The 22,972-nt window shown below is 39.5% G+C and overlaps 1 protein-coding gene and 1 non-coding gene across 2 annotated transcripts in view; both read right to left on the bottom strand.

Annotated features, from left to right (window-relative positions):
* The window catches only part of haus6 (HAUS augmin-like complex, subunit 6), a 61,696-nt gene that overhangs the window by 11,105 nt on the left and 27,619 nt on the right, over positions 1 to 22,972 (bottom strand). Inside the window, exons 9-16 of the mRNA XM_072257192.1 lie at positions 15,649 to 15,833; positions 14,381 to 14,510; positions 12,653 to 12,755; positions 12,344 to 12,452; positions 9,516 to 9,573; positions 9,194 to 9,382; positions 6,315 to 6,450; positions 3,984 to 5,228 (exon numbers count right to left, since the gene is read on the bottom strand). Coding sequence (XP_072113293.1) covers positions 3,984 to 5,228; positions 6,315 to 6,450; positions 9,194 to 9,382; positions 9,516 to 9,573; positions 12,344 to 12,452; positions 12,653 to 12,755; positions 14,381 to 14,510; positions 15,649 to 15,833 — 2,155 coding nt within the window. The remainder of the gene's footprint in view (positions 1 to 3,983; positions 5,229 to 6,314; positions 6,451 to 9,193; positions 9,383 to 9,515; positions 9,574 to 12,343; positions 12,453 to 12,652; positions 12,756 to 14,380; positions 14,511 to 15,648; positions 15,834 to 22,972) is intronic.
* On the bottom strand, positions 11,036 to 11,167 carry LOC140198546 (small Cajal body-specific RNA 8). The gene has a single exon (XR_011886199.1).

The raw sequence follows: 22,972 nt of genomic DNA, 5'->3' as shown, positions 1-22,972 counted from the left end.
GGAATTATAGACCGGTTAGCCTAACATCGGTGGTGGGGAAAATACTAGAGTCTGTTATCAAAGATGTGATAACAGCACATTTGGAAAACGGTGAAATCATCGGACAAAGTCAGCACGGATTTGTGAAAAGAAAATCATGTCTGACGAATCTCAGAATTTTTTTTGAGGATGTAACTAGTAGACTGGATAGGGGAGAACCAATGGATGTGGTATATTTGGATTTTCAAAAGGCTTTTGACAAGGTCCTACACAGGAGATTAATGTGCAAACTTAAAGCACACGGTATTGGGGGTATGGTATTGATGTGGATAGAGAATTGGTTGGCAGACAGGAAGCAAAGAGTGGGAATAAACAGGACCTTTTCAGAATGGCAGGCAGTGACTAGTGGGATACCGCAAGGCTCAGTGCTGGGACCCCAGTTGTTTACAATATATAATAATGACTTAAATGAGGGAATTAAATGCAGCATCTTCAAGTTTGCGGATGACATGAAGCTGGGTGGCAGTGTTAGCTGTGAGGAGATGCTAAGAGGATGCAGGGTGACTTGGATAGATTAGGTGAGCAGGCAAGTTCGTGGCAGATGCAATTTAATGTGGATAAATGTGAGGTTATCCACTTCGGTGGCAAAAACAGGAAAACAGATTATCTGAATGGTGGCCGATTAGGAAAAGGGGAGGTGCAACGAGACCTGGGTGTCATTATACACCAGTCATTGAAAGTGGGCATGCAGGTACAGCAGGTGGTGAAAAAGGCGAATGGTATGCTGGCATTCATAGCAAGAGGATTCGAGTACAGGAGCAGGGAGGTACTACTGCAGTTGTACAAGGCCTTGGTGAGACCACACCTGGGGTATTGTGTGCAGTTTTGGTCCCCTAATCTGAGGAAAGACATTCTTGCCATAGAGGGAGTACAAAGAAGGTTCACCAGATTAATTCCTGGGATGGCAGGACTTCCATATTATAAAAGACTGGATCGACTAGGCTTATACTTGCTGGAATTTAGAAGATTGAGGGGGGGGGATCTTATTGAAACGTATAAAATCCCAAAGGGATTGGACAGGCTAGATGCAGGAAGATTGTTCCTGATGTTGTGGAAGTCCAGAACGAGGGGTCACAATTTAAGGATAAAGGGGAAGCCTTTCAGGACCAAGATGAGGAAAAACTTCTTCACACAGAGAATGGTGAATCTGTGGAATTCTCTGCCACAGGAAACAGTTGAGGCCAGTTCATTGGCTATATTTAAGAGGGAGTTAGATATGGCCCTTGTGGCTAAAGGGATCAGGGGTATGGAGAGAAGGCAGGTACAGGGTTCTGAGTTGGATGATCAGCCATGATCATACTGAATGGCGGTGCAGGCTCGAAGGGGCGAATGGCCTACTCCTGCACCTATTTTCTATGTTTCTATGATTCCCACTTTCTTCAGACCAAGGGTGTAGCTATGGGCACTCGCATGGGCCCCAGCTATGCCTGCCTCTTCATTGGTTATGTGGAACAGTCTGTGCTCCAAACCTATTCTGGTACTGCTCCCCAACTATTCTTTCGCTACATTGACGACTACATTGGTGCTGCTTCCTGCACCCACGCTGAGCTCGGCAATTTCATCCACTTTACTTCAAACTTCCACCCAGCCCTCAAATTCACTTGATCTATCTCGGACACTTCTCTCCCCTTTCTCGATCTCTCAGTCTCCATCTCTGGAGACAGACTGTCCACTGACATCTTCTACAAGCCCACTAACTCTCATAACCACCTCGACTATACCTCTTCCCACCCTGTCACATGCAAAAATGCCATTCCCTATTCCCTGTTCCTCCATCTCCGCCACATCTGCTCCCAGGATGAGGCTTTCCGTTCCAGGATATCTCAAATGTCCTCTTTCTTTAAGGGTCGTGGTTTCCTTTCTGCCGTTATCAATGATGCCCTCACCTGCATCTCCTCCATTTCCCACACTTCAGCCCTCACCCCATCATCCTGCCACCACAACAGGGACAGAGTTCCCCTTGTCCTCACCTACCACCCCACCAGCCTCCGGATCCAGCACATTATCCTCTGCAAATTCCGCCACCTTCAACAGGACCCTACCACTAAGCACATCTTTCCCTCTCCACCCCTCTCCGCTTTCCGCAGGGATCAGTCCCTCCACGACTCCCCGATCCACACGTCCCTCCCCACGGATCTCCCACCCGGCACTTATCCCTGTAAGCGCAAGTGCTACACCTGTCCCTACACCTCCTCTCTTGCCACCATTCAGGGCCCCAAACAGTCTTTCCAGGTGAGGCAACACTTCACTTGTGAGTCTGTTGGGGTCATCTATTGCATCCGGTCCTCCTGGTGCGGCCTCCTCTACATCGGTGAAACCTGACCCAGATTGGGGAACCGCTTCGTTGAGCACCTCCACTCCATCCGCCACAACAGACAGGATCTCCCGCTTCCCACTCACTTCAACTCTGCTTCACATTCCGATTCGGATATGTCCATACATGGCCTCCTCTACTACAATGATGAGGCTAAACTCAGGTCGGAGGAGCAACACCTCATATACCGTCTGGGTAGTCTCCAGCTCCTTGGTATGAACATAGGATTCTCCAACTTCCGGTAATTCCCTCCACTATCCCTATTTTATTCTGCCCCCTCCTCCAGCTGCCTATCACCTCCCTCATGGTTCCGCCTCCTACTACTACCCATTGTGTTTTCGCCTATTCCGCCTTCACCTTTCCTGCCTATCACCTCCCGGCTTCCCCTCTCCCATCCCTTTACCTTTCCCCTTACTGGTTTTTCACCTGGAACCTACCAGCCTTCTCCTTCCCACCGCCACCCACCCTTTCAACCTTCTTTACAGGGCCTCTGCCCCTTCCCTCTTCAGTCCTGATGAAGGGTACCGGCCCGAAATGTTGACAGATTATTTCCACGGATGGTGCCCGACCTGCTGAGTTCTGCCAGTGTGTTGTGAGTGTTGCATTGAATATATTTAAAGCAGAGGTTGACAGGTTCTTGGTTAGTCAGGGCGTCAAAAAGATATGGGGAGGAGGAAGGAGAATGTGGTTGAGAGGGATAATAAACCATCTATGATAGAGTGGTGGAGCAGACTCAATGGACCAAGTAGCCCAATTCTACTCCTATGTATTATGGTCTTAATATAAATTATAGGGATGTTGTTAAGAACAGGTTACATCCAGAATACAGGTTATCACCAACAAATGTTTCTGCCATTAATCTTTCCAGCTCAGTCATTAGGTAGGACATTGGAACGAAAGATAAAATCTCAAGGTGCAACATCAGAATGCTACTATTATGACTGACGCTACATGCAAATGGACAGTGGAAATAATGCTCAAAATTGACACTATTCAACAGTTGCAAAGTACTTACTGACATTATGAAGAAAAGGACAAGATTTTCAGGAACCTTATCAAAACACTTTTGCCAAAAGTGTTGGAGAGCATGGATAAATTATAGGAGATTCAAAAACAAGGGGACAGCCGACATCTTTAGTATGCATACTAGAGACAACAATGGGGAAGAGGAAGGGATATGAGGCAAAGTTCCTATCACTGTTCACAAAAGGCAAGTATAGTACAAGGAGGATTAAATAACATGATCTCTACAGTTGCAATTTTGTTATCATTCCCTCAGTTACACACAAATTTGTGTAGGAATCGCAGTTGAAGGAATTGAGGGGTGGGGTAGGAGCAGAAATAGGTGGCAGAGAAATTTTGTCAATTTTTCTTTTGGGGATAATTAAAAGTTGAACTCAACTCATTCAGGGGAATAATTCTCTTCCGTCAAGGGGCTGACAGTTGTTTCTTAATTTTTTTTGGAGACAATTATAAGCCACGTTGGGGGATTAGAAGCAACAGCAAAATAAATTATCAAGCCTTTTTAAAAAATAAAATTCACATTTGACACTTATCAATACCAGCGAATATGAGCAAGATCAGAAATATTTATCTGTTGCCATTAAAAACTTATATTGCACATATTTACCCTGAAAAGGATTGAGTGGAGAAGGATCAATAAGGTCATCTTGAAGCTCCAAGATATTGAATGAAGAGCTGCCCAAAGAAATCGGATATAAACCAGGCTTTTGAGATCCAAAAGAAATTGGTGAAAGAGTTTTCAAAGATGTTGATTCCCGAGCAAGCAGTTTGCCAGCATTATCAGCTTCTTCATTTATATAGTCTACTTCACAAGGAAGTTCAGACTTGCACTGATCTATACTATCGGTGTAATTCTGGAAATTAAAAGCTCCCATATTTTCAGCTAAGTTTATCTTTTCACTTGCATCCGATGCAATAACAGCTAAAGTCCTCTTATGAAGCTGCTCCCATCTATTCTGCAATTTTTTCATGTCCAAATGAGGCTCATCCAGCCGATCAACATTGGGACTCATAGTGCTGTTCAAACTGTCATTACCAAGGACATCAGGAATCGTCTCCTGCAAAATTCCAAACCTTAGAGAATTCAATGAATCGCGTGGAGTAGTGTTTACATTCTGTGATTGATTCCAAGGTAACGTACTATCCAATTCACATTCAGTATCTAGAGAATTATAGGATTTGGAAGTCTCCAAAGTTTCATTGGTTTTGCACATTTCCATAATGAAGCTTTTCGATAATTTCTCTTTTTTAATTGGTGATTTGGGATTTAATTTATCAAGAGGCAAAAATCGTTGAGAATGACCAAAATTAATCTCGTCACTGTTTATGAGATTTCCAGAATGTTTATTGGCACCTTCACTAGAACAGAAATCCTGGGAAGCAGAAAGTGGAGATAGAAGTTTACCAATCAGCACACCATCTTTATCATTACTTGCAGTTTTACTATTGAAGTTGTGCCGCTCATTTTCAGATCCCATATTTGAATAGTCCATTCCTGGGTCTCTGCAATCAAACTGTGCCATACCCAGAGCCCGATTACTCCACTTTTCATTTCTGGTGGAAAGATGGTTTGAACTAGCTGTCACTACATCAGGATTGCATGGAGTCCTACCCCAGCTTCCTGTTTTATCAATGTCATTACAGTGAAGTTCAGTCACAGCTGAGGGAGTATTCTCCTGAAAAGATCCAACCTTTCTATATGCTGCAGATGATGATTCGTCAAGTTCCAACTGAACTGGGTCATTTGCATAGTTTATCTGTTTTGTATGTGTAGACACAGACTCCTGGCGTTTCATTTGCTCAAATTCAGATTCTTGAACTGCACATCGCCAGCTGTTTCTAATATCTGAAACTATAAAAATATTTTTTAAAGAGCTGGAACAGGCAAAAGAAAACAATCAAGCATGAAAAATTTAAAGATGCTTGCAATGGCAAAGATGGGATTGCAACAGATTAATAACATCAATCCAAAATATTCTTTCCAAGTAATAGTGCTTTGTTGTACCAAAAAGCCTCAACTTTCCACTTAATTCTGCATACTTCTATTATTTTCAAATATTTACTTGGCTGCAAAGTTCCAATTTCATTTGACAAACTGTATACATCACTTAAAAGAATTCTAGTTCTGCATACAAATGTAACAAATTATTTGCAGGAAGAGGCAAACAACAAAGTCCAGCATTAACAAGTTGGTCTGAATCACCTACTGTATATCTGCTTGTTGCATGTAGATCACACTACACTACAGTGAGAAGTAGCAAAGGACAAAGAATAATTCAACACAATGAGCAGCCATTTTCCTCATTTTCTCCATGAATAGATGAAGAAACCTGTCCCACTTTTTGATAACAAAGCTTCTTCATCAGATTTCAAAGTAACTGAAAATGTGACATCTGAAATACTACTGCATTTCTGCAACTGCATTGCAGTAATAAAATATTTGAAGAACAGGAATAATTATAGGAAAGAAATGCATTCAACATTGTTGTAGGCATGTTTGATAAATCAGACTTAAAGTAAACTTACAGAGAACAAAAATGTTGCTTTGTCTAGAATGTTTCCAAAATGAGAATATTAGTAATTTGCTCATGAATGAGGGGAAGCTGAAATACATTTCTATAATTTTAATGAATGACACAGTGGGCTTAAAAGAGCTGCATGATCAACTCTTACTCCAGCATCTTGAATTCTTCCCCTCAACTCTACATCGAACGACGACGAAATGTTGCATTTACAGAGGACCTTGAAATTTGCAGTCATAACTATTGTACAACTTTGAATTTCACAGATATTTTGATAATTTTAATGATCACTACAATCTTATACTGTAGCTGTAAGTCTACTGACATACAAAAACCTATTGCAATTTTTATAACTCAGCAGTAAATTGGAGAGTTATATTTTAAACTGAAACTATTTAGACATACAGAAAACTTACTCAAATTTTCAGGTGTTCTTGGTAGCTCACTTTGTGCAATGAAGGGACTGTTAGACCATGAAAAAAGAATGCTTTCTTGGACTAGATCTTCTTTTTGAAATACTCCAGGTGAATCTTTTGTTACAGTATCTACTACCTGAAGAACAAACAAAAAAAAACATTCATAATTAAAGTTCAAAGTAAATATTGTTATCCAAGTACATATAATCACCATATACAGTACAACCCTGAAATTCATTTTCTTGTGGGCATAGTCAATAAATCTATAGAATAATAACCATAACAATCAATGAAAGGCCACACAACTAAAGCATTCAACTAGAGTGCAGAAGACAACAAACTGTGCAAATACAAAGAAAATTAACAATACAGTAAATAAGCAATAAATATCGAGAACAGATCAAGAGTCCTTGAAAGGGAGTCCATTGGTTGTGGGAACATTTCAATGAAGGGGCAAGTGAAGTTATCTTCTTTGGTTCAAGAACCTGATGGCTGAGGGGCAGTAACTGTTCCTGAATCTAATGGTGTAAAACCTGAGGCTCTTGTATCTTCTTCCTGATGGCAGCAGCAAGGAAAGAACATATCCTCCATAGTGGGGGTCTCTTATGATGGGTGTGCCATTTCTTGTAGATGTGCTCAATGGTTGGGAGGGCTTTACCCATGATTCACTGGGCTACATCCGCTACTTTTTGTAGGATTTTCCATTCAAGGGCCTTGGTGTTTCCATAGCAGGTTGTGATGCAGCCAGTCAACATATTCTCCATTACACAGCGAAAGAAGTTTGTCAAAGTTTTAGACGTGCCAAACTTCTAAGGAAGTTGATGCCCTACCATGTTTCCTTTGTAATTGCACTTACATGCTGGTCCCAGGACAGGTCCTCTGAAATAATAACACCTAGGAATTTAAAGTTGCTAACCTTCTCCACCTCTGATCCTCTGAGGACTGGCTCATGGACCTTTGGTTTCCTAATTATTATGCAATTCATGTTCATTATTAGGACAAAGCATTAGCAGCCTCTTAACATGTAGAAAAGTTAATAGAGGGTATAGATGAGCATAATTGAGAGAAAACAAAAACAATCACTCTAAGCATTCCAATGGTAACTAGTGAAAAAATTAGTTTTCATTAAGGTCTAAAGAATTGAACTGTGCACGGAGCTAGAGGACGTTGATGAGGTGTTAAATGAATATTTCCCAAGAGAGATTAGTGATTTAGACCTTTGCTTTTTTGATATTATTGATGACAATTTAGTAATGAACATGAATTTATTTTGTACTTTTGAAATTTCAGAATCCGTCAGTGCCACAAAATTTCGATTTATATTAAACAGTAAGAAATATGCATAAACTTAATGAAGTTTTATTTGCAACTTTGCAGGGTTTTAACAAGTCTAAACATGTATAGCTTTTGTTTACCTACTGTAAAAGGTATACAACATAGGTTCACTGGATAGATTCTTGGGATGAAGGAGTTAGTCCAAATAATGGGATTAGTAGGCTGGGTCTAAACTCGAGAGTAAATTTACAAAAATGAAATGTGATCCTACTGTAAGATTGTGAAAGGTACGAACAGGCTACTTTGTCAAGAACTCACAAGTGTCTACAACTAGGAAGCATGTTCTCAGGGGTAAGGGATTATTATACTTTATAGTCACCAAACAATTGGTACTAGAATGTACAATCATCACAGCGATATTTGATTCTGCGCTTCACACTCCCTGGATTACAAATATTAAATATTAAGGATATTAAAAAGTTAAAATTAGTAAATATTAAAAATTTAAATTATAAATCATAAATAGAAAATAGAAAAATGGGAAGTAAGGTAGTGCAAAAAAAAACCGAGAGGCAGGTCCAGATATTTACTATATTTATTAACTAATAAAACTGATGCCAATAGAAATAACAATATACAAGGCTGTGAATCTCTGCATTGTGGATACTTAATTGTCAGGCATAATCAAAATCAAGATCAACTGGTTTTAGGGCATCAACTGGGGTGTCAAAAGATGGGGTAAAAATAAGCACATGACGATAAAGGAGGAGCCCAGCATGTTGAATGTGAAGCAAACATAAGGTACTACATGCCTTATTCTTGCTTGTTAGGCAGATAGCCAATGTCCAGAACTAGCAGATAAACAAAGTTAGTACAAAATAAAGTAATGCATTCTGGAAAGAACTAGGAGAAAAATAACAGAATAGAAATGTAGGATTACACATAAACCTTTGAAAGTGGCAGCACAAATTCATAATTTAAAAGTCTATCAAAAAGAAACATGTATTATCCTTAGGTTTATCAAAAGTGACAGAATCTAGAAGGAGGTTATGGAAATTTGTATTAAAAACTATTGGTTGAGCTGAGGCCATATTCAATTCCAACTAGCACGATTTAGGATCAATGCCTAGAAGATGTGTTATTACTCCAGGCACAAAGAAATTCATCAATATAAAGGTAAAATTACTGACTACTCCATCAGCATAAGTTAAGGCTCCGTGTAATGAGACATTTCTTTAGTGATCTTAAATAGAAATTATTTCAATTGACAGTATAAATAACAAACAAAAGGCATTAATTTAAGCAAAAAGAAACAATGTACTCATAAAATGATTATGCTTTGTTATGTAAAGAAGGGTCAAACAAACCAGTTTTAATAGCAATCATCTAAAAGATGGTTACATTCTTCAAAAAGAAAAAAAAATGTAGAGATATAGTACAAGACTGCAGATACTAGAATGTAAAGATTAGTTTTTAAAAAATGTCTATTGGATAAGAGCAAGGGAATACTTTTAATTATAGTTCTTGAATGAACCAACACAAGTACAAAAATTTAAATAAAAATTTGTTTTGCTCTGCGGCTCACATAAGAAAGCATTACATACCTCTTCAGCCAACTGGTCAACAGCCTTTTGATATGGCTCATTTCCTTTAGAAATACTCTCTTTAGGCTTATTCAAAAGTGGTGGACTTTGATCTTTGTCCTTATGCCATGTTTCCATTCTATTCACGTACGGAGTCTGCAATCTACTTTCAAGAGGCTGCCCAGTTACCAATGGTGCTTCAATTGATTCCTGAGAAAAAGCACTTTTTTAATTGAGTTAAATAGTAGTAGTAATAAAGGTGACAATTTGTATGGCTTGCAAAATGGCATTTTATAAAACAATTTGTCATATCTCATTTGCAAATATAACAAAGGTATCTTACCTCTGTAAAACATGAAGAACTAATTTGTTCATTTAGTTTTCTGATAGAAGGGGTGAAACTGCAAAATCAAAGGTGTGAATTAAAAGAATGAATTAAATTGATTCCAATTAAATTCTAAGATTAAAATGTGCACAGGTGCTTAATGTTCAAGGTACGACACTTTGATTAATAACATTTCCATGAACGGTACCAAATCTTCACATCCACCTCCAGTCCACCTCACTCAATTTCAGCTCAGATGTCTTTGCTTGCCTTATAAATGCTAATTAACACTGATTGGTAACCTTGCAACATGGAGGTCACTATTAGTGCAGCCTTGTGCAAAGCATTAAATTCTCTTCCATACCAGTGATACAATTAATCATGCAGCTATCCTAATCCTCAGTTCCATATTTTCCATTCCAATGTTTAGTTAGCAAAACAATTTTTCAAATATCACGAAACACTCGCAACTCTGATCAAAATCAACCTTCTACTACTTCATTCCATTACTAAATTAGCAATCATACTTCTCACAGCTGGATTTTCACAATTCATCCAAACTGAATAATTGACCTTCAATTGACCCTTATCTCATACACTGGATTGTATCAATTCTGAGCTCAAAACAAAGCACATCATTCTTGTCATTTTTCCCCCTTCCATCAAAATCTCCTGGCACACTAGACCCTTTGTACAATTTTTGAATTGAATTGACTTTATTTCTTACATCCTTCACATACACAAGTAATAATCTTATGTTACGTCTCTATCTAAATGTGCAATCATAGTAATTTATAATAAGTAGAACAGTCAATGCAACATAGAAACACACTCAAATCAGTGTGAGTTAATCAGTCTGACAGCCTGATGGAAGAAGTTGTCCTGAAGCCTGTTGGTCCTGGCTTTTATACTGCGGTTGTGGTCAGGGTGACTCGGGTCCACAATGATCCTTCAGGCCCTTTTTTCACACTTGTCTTTGTAAATGTCCTGAACCGTGGATCCTGCGATTAAGGGAGATACTGTTCCCATACCAGGCAGTGATGCAGCCAGTCAGGATGCTCTCTACTGTGCCCCTGTAGAAAGTTCTTAGGATTTGGGGGCCCATACTAAACTTCCTCAACTGTCTGATGTGAAAGAGACGCTGTTGTGCCTTTTTCACCACACAGCCGGTGTGTACAGACCACGTGAGGTCCTCGGTGATGTGGATACCAAAGGAACTTAAGCTGTTTACCTTCTCAAATCCAGATCCATTGATGTCAATAGGGGTTAGCCTGTCTCCATTCCTGTTGCTAACTACCAACTACTTCACCTGCACTTCCTCCCTCACTACCCCTGGCTTGCTGCCTTTACTCAGTACTTCATTAAAATCAGCACCTGAGATGAAAAATATTATCCCTCTCTGCCACCACATGCTAAGTAAAACCTTCCTTTGTGAATAATTTAAATAGCTACGGAACTCAAGAATCACACCTACCACTGCGTAGCCAGTTTAGTTATGGGGAACAGAACACACTTGCAACAGAAGTTTGACATAAATTTTTTGTTTGCCCCGTATCTGTCCACTCCGATTTCTCTCAAGTCGGCTTGGTCATCAAAAGGCTCATTTTATTCTAGGGAGATATTAGTGACAACTAGAGTAAATTTGGCTCTAGTCGTGTATCAGTCTCCCAAACATTAAAAACAATAAATGGTAAAAGATTACTCGGCTCAAGTCAGTTGCCCATGTTACGCAATCAAAAAACATACTGAGATACGCTTTGCAATTTGTAGTAAAATTTCCTTTGCGTTAAAAAAAATCAAGTTATTTTCTAGTGTGTCACAGTTAAAGTGCAACAAAAATCAAGCCATATTTTCTGCCTCCCACCGCAACCTGGTTTAAAACTAGTTACACTCAGTTGATAAGGTAGTTTCAATTTAGTGAGAGAAAGACGATAACTTACATTCTATAGCTAAGTAATCCCATGGCTAATTATATTGGAACCAGATATTGAAAGTGTCACAGATTCCAAGGTTTAAACTTTCCAAACCCATCCCTATATAATGCAATACTCCCCTGTGTGGTTTTTTGTCCATCATTCAATACAAACTAGCATGCTTTTCCTTCTTTCCCCAAAATAGTATTTACACTGAATTGTTTCTGTTTCCATAAAGGCTCTAATCCCTCAGTGCTGCAACTCCACCCTCTTGAACTCTTGTGATTTTCATCAGACCACCACTACCTACACACCCATAAAAGCAACTCACCGTATCACAGATAGAAGAGCTCCTCCTCAACTTCGGGACTAAATTCAACAGTAATGACTCGGCAGCTAGACATGCCGTCAATTTAAAGGGCAGCCAATACAAATGATATCTTTGACAAACCAGTTGTGTGACTCCACCACATAAAGAAAAAGGGGAACTGACCATACATCAGTCCAAAAAAAAAAAACAAATGCTTTCTTTGCCAAGACACTTTTTGAAATGTACCTCAATAATAGATTTAATACTTTGAGAAAATGACAGACAAAATTGGCAAGATAAAAATAGATTCAAATTGTTTCAGCTAGTTTTTAAAATCCAAATATATATTTTCAATTGAGTAAAAAAAAGTCAAATACCTAATTCAAAGAGCAATAAATAATGTAATCTACTAAAATTAACACATAGCCAATGCAGAAATTTGTTCAAAATGCTTAATCTATATAAACAAAATTCTTATTGCTCAAAAATCTAAGTTCTAGCACTGTACAATAAAAATGTTCCAAGATAAAAGCTATAACTAGAACAATCAAGATCTCAACACTTCAACAGATTCAATTAAAAATTTCAAATATAAATGCAATTGAGTATGTGACAGAACCTACCATTCTGAACACTGAAGTTTTGATGTGCTTAGATCATTGGCGTCATTTGAAATGCTCAAGATACCAGCGTCATCTCTTTCAGAAGATTTTGTACAGGATTCTTCAAGCCCTGTCCAAAATACAGAAGTATTAGGCTGTTCTTTTTGATTTTTATAAGTGACTTAGTTAATGAATTGAAAGAGTGGGTTAGTAAACTTACAGATGAAGGTTAGAGGAGCTACGGATAGTATAGAAGAAAAAATTAATAAGAGCTTTGCTTTAAAATCAATTTTAAGCAAGACATTTCTTTTTAGCATTTTCTGAACTCACCTGAAAGTGTTGCAGAGTGTGAATAAAATATACTGCTTTTATAAGCTTCTTCTGAAGCAGGCTCAAATGATAAAGTTGGCATGGTTGGTAGAAGATCAAGGACCTTTAAAAAGAAACATTGATTATGAAGCTGATGGAATGCAACTTCTACACCTCAAACTAAATCAAGGCACACAAAGGATATTTTAAGGCAATATGATCAGAACGCTTTGTTTTTTTTTATTCACTTGACATTATTGACAATTTTACTATTTAACAGCAGTCACCAGTTGCATCAAAATTTGAGGCTGCTAAATGTCAACCATACTAGTCACATGTGACTCCTGAGGATCCTGTACCTTCTACCTGATGGCAGCCGCCAGAGAAGAGCATGATCTGGTGGCAGAGATCCCTGATGATGGATGCTGCTTTCCTGAGACAGTGCTCCATGCCGATGTGCTTAATGGTGGGGAGTGTTTGACCCATGATGGACTGGGCCATATCCACTACTATTTATATGATTTTTCAATTCAAGGGCACTGATGTATCCATACCAAGTCGTGATGCATCCAGTCAATATGTTCTCCACCACACAGCTACAAAAGTTTGTCAAAATTTTAGATTCAGCATGACATCTTCGCAAACTCCGGAGGAAGCAGAGGTGATGCCGTGCTTTATTCATAATTACACTTGCGTGCTGGGCCCAGGAATAGTCCTCCAAAATGTTATCACTGAGGAATTTAAAGTTGATGACCTTCTCCACCTCAGACCCCTGATGAAGGCTGACTCACTGACCTCTGTCTTCTTCCTCCTCCTCCTCCTGAAGTCAATAATCAGCTCCTTGGTCTTGCTGACATTTGAGTAAAAAGTGGTTGTTGTAGCACCACTCAGTCAAGATTTTCCATTTCCCTTCTACATGCTGATTCATCACCACATTCGATTCGACATTATAGTGGTGTCATCAGCAAACTTAAATATGGCACTGGAGCTGTGATTAGCCACACTATAAGTGTAAAGTGAGTAGAGCGGAGGGCTAAGTATACAGCCTTGTGGTGCACATGTGCTGATGGAGATTGTGGAAGAAATGTTGTTGCCAATCTGAACTGATTGGCGTCTGCAAGTAAGGAAATCAGGGATCCAATGCATGAGGTGGTATTGGCCTCATAGCATTAAACGCCAGGCAGCAGTCAATAAAAAACATTCTGATGTATGCATCTTTGCTGTCCAGAAGTTCCAGGGTTCAGTGAACAGCCAATGAAATGGCATGTTCTGTGGACCAGCTGTGCTGTAAAGCAAACTGAAGTGGATCCAAATCCTCTCAGGAAGGAGTTGATACGTTTCATCACCAGCATCTCAAAACACTTCAACACCGTGGATGCAAGACATACTGGTTGATTGCCATTGAGGCAGGTTACCATATTCTTCTTAGGCATCGGTATAGTTGAAACCTGCTTGAAGCAAGTGGGTACCTCAGACTGCCGAAGCGAGAAGTTAAAGATGCCAGAGAATACTCCAGCTAGTTGATCAGTGCAGGTATTTAACTCCAAAGTTTTCTATACAAAGTGATTTTCCCTCTTAAATAACTTTTCTGTACAGGATCAGGTTTGATTTTTTCTACTCCTGTGAGAGCCACACAATTATATCTCCGGATAAGGGTTCGTCAATGAAATCTATCTTTGTGTTAATAAATCAAAACTGAAGTCTTGACTTTCCCAGAATGGCAACTATATAGCAAAAGAGTCTACTCACAGGATATTTTTTCCTCATTGGGGAAAATCCCGTTTTATGCAAATACTGCTCCCATTTCTTGTCCCACACGCTTTCCATTTTGGCTATTGATTGTTTCACAGAGGGAATAACTTCTTGTGTTATCTTCTGGCTGTGAAAAGAATTATATAAAACTAAGGAAAATCTGGCAGTTAAGTAAAATAGAGAAATAATATTTTCTATCACATGCTGATGTCTTTCCAGAACTCTTATATACATGAAATCAATGATTTTAATACTTGGATTTGCAAATGTGAACCAGCTGTAAAAAAAAAAGTATAAAGAACAATCTTGGTGACCACCTCTAAATAATAAAATATTTAAATATCCCAAACCAGGAATTTTTCCATTTACTAAGCAACAGAAATCATTGAAATTACATTAAGAAATTGTTACAGAAGTAAAATTTGAAGGCAATGAAATATAGTAATGATTTTAGTAAATACCAGAACTAGGATCTCAATGTTAACAACATCAAAATGGACAGACATGCTTAACAGATCTGTGGGAAAACAAACTACAAAGGGGGGGGGGGGGAAAGAGAGGAGTAGTTGTTTGTTTTATTGTTGCAATTCAAGAAACATTTACTTTCAGTAATACTTTTCTAACTAAACTTAGGGAAGTTGTAATTTCAATAACTTGCAGTGTATGAACATTGCAAGTTATTCTATGTTATTTAGACTTCCTCTTAACAAAGTTTAAATTTATCCCAAACTAGTAAGCTAATCAGTAAATTTTCAGAGATTAGCATCCTCTAACAATTATTTCAAAGTAACGGAACTAAAGTAGAAACTTCACATTGGAAAGCCCTGTAAATAGGATATTAAAATACTTAGGTTACATTAAGGCCACTGCACAATAGCACACAAAACTAGTCAGCACAACCCAAAACAGCACTTGGATAAAGCCCAGTCCAATGGTTCTGGTTGCGGAGGGGGAAATGCTATCGTTACTAAGGAAAGTAGCAGTTGCACCATACATGTTAAAAAGAGTTTTGTGTGAAATCTTCTTAGATAACTAAATGGTAAATACAGTAAGTAAAGAAGAATTTCCTTCTAAACTATGACTAAAGCAAGCAAAATTTAGAGAGCACAATTGATATATTAAAAGTTTGGAGATGGAATAAAAGATAGTTTTTGATCATTTCCCCATGAACAAAAATAGCACAATACTAATTGCATTTCAAGGCTGATTTCATTCCTTGCCTCTTATCCAAATTTCCAATTAAGCTATTAAAGCTATACATTTACCTTTTTTCCTTCATTTCAATTAGCTCATTTTTCAGAAATCCTGCTAAATTCTCCAAGGAAGGACGACGTTCTAATTGCGCTGAGCCTACTTGGTCACGCTGGTCACCAAGAAGTCTGAGAGACCAATTGCACAGCTGGGTTACGGCTGAAAGATTCAGTTTACCAGCTTTGTATAGATCATCAATCTGCAAACACAATCAAATGTTTAAAGCACTAGACAGATATCACAGAGCTGAAATTTTGAACCACTGGAACAGGTCAGGTTCATTTCAACAAATGAATATTTGCCAACATATTAACAACAAAAAAGGTAGTATCCTTCAGTTCTATTTAGTTTATGAATCTAATTTATTGATTAAATTTGTTGTGTCAACATAGGTCATGGAAGTACTCAACTCAATCTTTTCTCTACCTTACAACAGTGAGAAGTATATGTTGCCAATACTTCAGCAGTGTTCTTATCAATTCATGTCCCTTAAAAAATATTTGGGTCAGACTTTAAACCAAATCGTAATGAGAGGTGTATCAATGCACAGTTCTTTCTGCTGCCAATCCAACCAAAGAGTGAAGATCTGTCAATGAAGGACAGTCTATTTTAAACTTGCTTACTGAGGAGGGTCCAAAGGAAGTTCACGAAGATGATTCTGGAATTGAAAAGCTTGTCATATGAGGAGTGTTTGATGGCTCTGGGTCTGTGTTCACTGGAATTCAGATGAACGAGAGGTGATCTAATTGAAACCTACTGAATGGTGAAAGGCCTCAATAGAGTGGATATGGAGAGGATGTTTCCTATAGTGGGAGAGTCTAAGACCAGAGGACAAAGCCTCAGAATAGAGGGGTGTCCTTTTAGAATGGAGATGAGGAGGAATTTCGTTAGACAGAGAGTGGTGAATCTGTGGAATTTGTAGCCACAGGCGGTTGTGAAGGACAGGTCACTGGGTGTGTTTAAGGTGGAGGCTGCAGATTCTTGACAAGTTAGGGTGTGAAAGGTTAAGGGAAGGAGGCAAGAGAATGGGATTTGAGAGGGAAAACAGATCAGCCATGATGAAATGGCAGAGCAGACTTGATAGACCAAATGGCCCAATTCTGCTCCTATATCTTCTGGTCTTCAACTTTAATTTTTCCCTTCACCACATCCCTAAAAATTGTACTAGGACAATGCAACAAAAAATATAATCTTTGTTATCAACTGAATTTTCTTCAGGCTGAAATCTCATTATTTAATGAGATTTTGAATGCTACTTTGAAAGGATGTTGGTATTTTATTGTTGAGCCATAACTCTTCAGAATAAAAATTGCAGATGCTGCAAATGCAAATCTGAAATAGAAATTTCAAGAAACATGTCCCAAAACGTTAACCATATCTGTTTCCACAGATCCTGCTTGACTTGCCAAGTACTTCCAGCATTTTGTGTTTTTAACATTTCAAAACAAGGTTGCAACTGACTAGAACCCTATAGGGAATTGCAATGATCAGCTCCAGGGAAAATTGAACACACACCATTCACCTTGGTGGCAGTTAACAGGAAGAGAAGCCATCTGAATAGATAATATAATAGACAAGAGAAAATCTGCAGCTGCAGAATATCCAATACACACAAAATGCTGGAGGAACTCAGCAGGCCAGGCAGCATCTATGGAAAAGAGTAGTTGATGTTTTGGGCCGCAACCCTTCCTCAGGACTGGGCGGGGTGGAAAAACCAAAAGGTAATGGGTGAAACCAGGAGTGGAGAGAGGGGCGAAGTAAAGAGCTGGGAAGTTGATAAGTGAAAGAGATACAGGGCTAGAGAAGGGCAGAGGAGTACCAGAGGTAAGGAGATAAGGTGAGAGGGTCATATACAAAATGCTGGTGGAACGCAGCAGGCCAGGCAGATGTGGCCAGCATTTCGTGTGTGTTGCTTGAATTTCCAGCTTCTGCAGATTTTCTCGTGTTTAATGAGAGTAATGGGAATGGGGAATGGTGAAGGGGGGGGGGCATTACTGGAAGTTTGCGAAATCAATGTTCATGCCATTTGACTGGAGGCTACCCAGATGGAATACAAGGTGTCGCTCCTCCAACCTGAGTGTGGCTTCAGCACAACAGTAGAAGAGGCCATAGACTGACATGTCGGAATGGGAATGGGAAGTGGAATTAAAATGGGTGGCTACAGGGTGATCCTGTTTTTTTCTTGTGGACGGAACGTAGGGGCTTGGTGAAGTGGTCTCCCAATTTGTGTCAGGTCTCCCTGATATACAGTCCACACCGGGAGCACTGGATACAGTAGATGACCGCAACAAGCTCACAGTGAAGTGTTGCCTCACCTGGAAGGACTGTTTGGGGCCCTGAATGGCAGTGAATGAGGATGGGTAAGGGGAGGTATAGCACTTGTTCCACTTGCAAGGATAAATGCCAGGAGGAAGATCAGTGGGGAGAGATGAATGGATAAGGGAGTCGTGTAGGGAGCAATCCCTGCAGAAAACAAAAAGAGGAAGGGGGAGATGTGCTTGGTGATGGGATCCTGCTGTAAATGGCAGAAGTTCTGGAGAATTATGTGCTGGACACGGAGGCTGGTGGGGTGGTAGGTGAGGACAAGAGGTGGGGTGGCAGGAGGATGGGGTGAGGGCAGATGTGCTCGAAATGGAAGGGATGTGCTTAAGGGCAGCATTGGTAATATATTAGATTGGGAAAATGGATGGGGTGCAGCAATGAGCCCCAAATGTCTATGTGCACCAATTGCTAAAGCACGCAGGTATAATAGGGGATTAAAGCAGCAAATATGTTTTCCTTTATAGCAAGAGGATTATACATTAGAAGTGGGTATGTCTTGTTGTAACTGTAAAGGGTCTTAGTGAGAAAGCATATTCAAGCATTGTGCCCTGTGCTTTAGTCTCCTTATCAGAGAAAGGATGTTTACGACACCGAAGAGAATTCTGCTAAAACTCACCAGATCAAATTTTCAGATAGTGGGACTGTTGAATGAAGAGAGATTTGGTCAATTAAGCCTATATTCACTACACTTTGGAAGAACAATAGGGGATCTCAGAAAGCAATTAAATACTAGATATCTAGAAAGCAAAGATGAGATAGGGCTTAAAAGTTATAAGGTAACCAGGAAAGAGCTTAAGAACGGACTTAGGATAGATAGAAGGGGGCATGAGCAGGCCTTAGTGAGTAGAATTAAGGAAAACCTCAAGGTGTTCTAAATGCACATGAAGAACAGGAAGATGTCTAGAGTGAGGTTAGGACCAAATCAAGGATATAGAACATAGAATAGTACAGCACAGTACAGTACAGGCTCTTTGGCCCACAATGTTGTGCCGACTGATAAAAGAGGAAATATGTGCCTGGAGTCAGATGAGGTACAGTGGTGCTAGAAAGTTCGTGAATCCTGTAGAATTTTCTCAAATTTTGCATAACGTGATCAGATCTTCATGCAAGTCCTAAATCTAGATAGAGAAACCAATTAAATAACACCAACACCATTATACTTGTTCATTTATTTATTGAGAAAAGTGATCCACTATTACATGTATTTGTTGGAAAAAGTATGTGAACCTTTGCTTTCAGTAACTGGTGTGACCCCCTTGAACAGTAATAACTTCAACCAAATGTCTCCAATAGCCGTGAAACAGTCCTGCACATCGGCTTGGAGGAACTTCAGGCCATTCCTCCTTACTAAACTGTTTCCACCCTGGGATGTTGGTGAGCTTCCTTGCATGAACTGCTTGCTTCAGAGTTTCCACAACATTTCTATATGATTATGGTCAGGACTTTGACTCAGCCATTCCAAAACATGAATTTTCTTTTTTAAACCATTCTGTTTTGATTTACTGTCATTTTTCAGATCATTGTTTTGTTGCATTATCCAATTTCTATTAAGCTTCAGATGATGGACTGCTACCATGACATTCTCCTAGAAACCACAGAAAAACTACAGCACAGAAACAGGCCTTTTGGCCCTTCTTGGCTGTACCGAACCATTTTCTGCCTAGTCCCACTGACCTGCATACGGACCATATCCCTCCATACACCTCCCATCCATGTATCTGCCCAATTTATTCTTAAATGTTAAAAAAGAACCCGCATTTACTACCTCGTCTGGCAGCTCATTCCATACTCCCACCACTCTCTGTGTGAAGAAGCCCCCGCTAATGTTCCCTTTAAACTTTCCCCCCCTCACCCTTAACCCATGTCCTCTGGTTTTCATCTCCCCTTGCCTCAGTGGAAAAAGCCTGCTTGCATTTACTATCTATACCCATCATAATTTTATATACCTCTATCAAATCTCCCCTCCTTCTTCTACGCTCCAGGGAATAAAGTCCTAACCTATTCAACCTTTCTCTGTAACTGAGTTTCTCAAGTCCCGGCAACATCCTTGTAAACCCTCTCTGCACTCTTTCAACCTTATTTATATCCTTCCTGTAATTTGGTGACCAAAACTGAACACAATACTCCAGATTCGGCCTCACCAATGCCTTATACAACCTCATCATAACATTCCAGCTCTTATACTCAATACTTTGATTAATAAAGGCCAATGTACCAAAAGCTCTCTTTACGAACCTATCTACCTGTGATGCCACTTTTAGGGAATTTTGTATCTGTATTCCCAGATCCCTCTGTTCTACTGCACTCCTCAGTGCCTTACCATTAACCCTGTATGTTCTACGTTGGTTTGTCCTTCCAACGTGCAATACCTCACACTTGTCTGTATTAAACTCCATCTGCCATTGTTCTGCCCATTTTTCCAGCTAGTCCAAGTCCCTCTGCAGGCTCTGAAAACCTTCCTCACTGTCTACTACACCTCCAATCTTTGTATCATCAGCAAATTTACTGATCCAATTTACATTATCATCCAGATCATTGAGATAGATGACAAATAACAATGGACCCAGCACTGATCCCTGTGGCACACCACTAGTCACAGGCCTCCACTCGGAGAAGCAATTCTCTACTACCACTCTTTGGCTTCTTCCATTGAGCCAATGTCTAATCCAATTTACCACCTCTCCATGTATACCTAGCAACTGAATTTTCCTAACTAACTTCCCATGCAGGACCTTGTCAAAGGCCTTACTGAAGTCCATGTAGACAATATCCACTGCCTTCCCTTCATCCACTTTCCTGGTAACCTCCTCAAAAAACTCCAATAGATTGGTCAAACATGACCTACCACGCACAAAGCCATGTTGACTCTCTCTAATAAGTCCCTGTCTATACAAATGCTTGTAGATTCTGTCTCTTAGTACTCCCTCCAATAACTTACCTACTACTGACGTTAAACTTACCAGCCTATAATTTCTCGGATTACTTTTCGATCCTTTTTTAAACAATGGAACAACATGACCCACTCTCCAATCCTCCGGCACCTCACCTGCAGACAGCAATATTTTAAATATTTCTGCAAGGGCCCCTGCAATTTCAACACTAGTCTCCTTCAAGGTCCAAGGGAACACCCTGTCAGGTCCCGGGGATTTATCCACTTTAATTTTCCTCAAGACAGCAAGCACCTCCTCCTTTTCAATCTATACAGTTTCCATGATCTCACTACTTGATTCCCTTAATTCCATAGACTTCATGCCAATTTCCTTAGTAAATACAGACGCAAAAAACCTATTTAAGATCTCCCCCATTTCCTTTGGTTCCGCACATAGGCGGCCACTCTGATCTTCAAGAGGACCAATTTTATCCCTTACAATCCTTTTGCTCTTAATATACCTGTAAAAGCTCTTTGGATTATCCTTCAATTTGATTGCCAAGGCAACCTCATGTCTTCTTTTAGCCCTCCTGATTTCTTTCTTAAGTATTTTCTTACACTTCTTATACTCCTCAAGCACCTTATTTATTCCCTGTTTCCTATACATGTCATACCTGTAAAATGTCTTGATACAATTTTGAATTCATTGTTCCCTCAACGATTGCAAGCTGTCCAGGACCTGAGGCAGCAAAGCAGCCGCAAACCATGATGCTTCTTCCACCATGCATCACCTTTGGGAAGAGGTTTTAGTGTCGGTGTGCAATGCCCTTTTCCATCTAAATATAGCAATGTGCATTTCTGCCAAAAGTTCAACATTTTTCTCACCTGCTTAATAAACATTGTCCCAGAGGCACTGTGGAACATCCTGGTGGTCTTTTGCAAACTTGAAGTATGCAGCAGTGTTATGTTTTTGGAGTGCAGTGGTTTCCACCGTGGTGTCCTTCCATTAACACCATTCTTATTTAGTGCCTTTCGTATAGTAGACACATGAACAGAGACTTTAGCAATTTCTAGAGATTTCTGCAGGTCTTTTTCAGTTACCCTCGGGTTCTTTTTCACCTCCTTCAGCATTGCATGTTGTGCTTTTGGTGTGATCTTTATAAGATGCGCACTCCTAGGGAGAGTAGCAACAGTACTAAATTTCCTCCATTTGTAGACAATTCTCCTACTGTGGACTGATGAACATTCAGGTCTTTAGAAACACTTTTGTAGCCTTTTCCAGCTTCATGCATCTCTACAATTTGAAAGTCCTCTGAAAGTTGCTTTGATCAAGGAATGGTGCACTTAAACAGATCCTTCTTGAGAAGAGCAGGCTCTGTCAGTAACCTGACTTTGTGTCTTTTTTATAGGGTAGATCACCTCTATAACCCACACCTTCTATCTCATCTCATTGATTGGAACACCCAACTGCAAATAGCTTTTGCAGAAAGCATTACCCCAGAGGTTCACATACTTTTTCCATCAAATACATGTAATATTGGATCATTTTCCTCAATAAATGAACAAGTATAATTTTTTGTTACTTATTAATCTGGTTTTCTTTATCTAGTTTTAGGACTCATGAACAAAAATGTGATCAGATCTTCACATATTTATGCAGAAATAGAGGAAATTCTACAGGATTCACAAACTTTCTAACACCACTGTAGGACAAGTCCTCAATGAATACTTTGCTTAGAATTCACAGTGAGAGGGACCGTGATGAACACGAGATCAGCATAGAACAGGCTGATATGCTGCAACATGTTGACACTAAGAAACAGGATGTGCTAGTACCTTTGAAAGACATTAGGATAAACAAGTCACTGGGTCTACATGGGATACAACCCAGGTTACTAAGAGAACTGACTGAAGAGATTGTTGTGCCTTTGGCAATGACTTTTGCATCCTCACTGGCTGAAGAGAGGCGAGGAGAATACTGGAGGGTGGCAAATATTATTGCTTTGTTCAAGAAAGGTAACAGCGATAACCCTGGGAATTCCAGAGCATGGCTCTATAAAGGATGAAATATGAAAGTAAGCTAGTTAATATGAAAAACGATACCAATTTTTTTTGTTTTACAGATAATATAAAATAGAAGTGAGAGT

The sequence above is a fragment of the Mobula birostris genome, chromosome 5, assembly GCF_030028105.1.
Source record: "Mobula birostris isolate sMobBir1 chromosome 5, sMobBir1.hap1, whole genome shotgun sequence".
NCBI classification, from domain to species: Eukaryota; Metazoa; Chordata; class Chondrichthyes; order Myliobatiformes; family Myliobatidae; genus Mobula; species Mobula birostris.
Note: the sequence above shows the minus strand (reverse complement) of the source record. Positions and strands in the feature narration are given on the sequence as shown.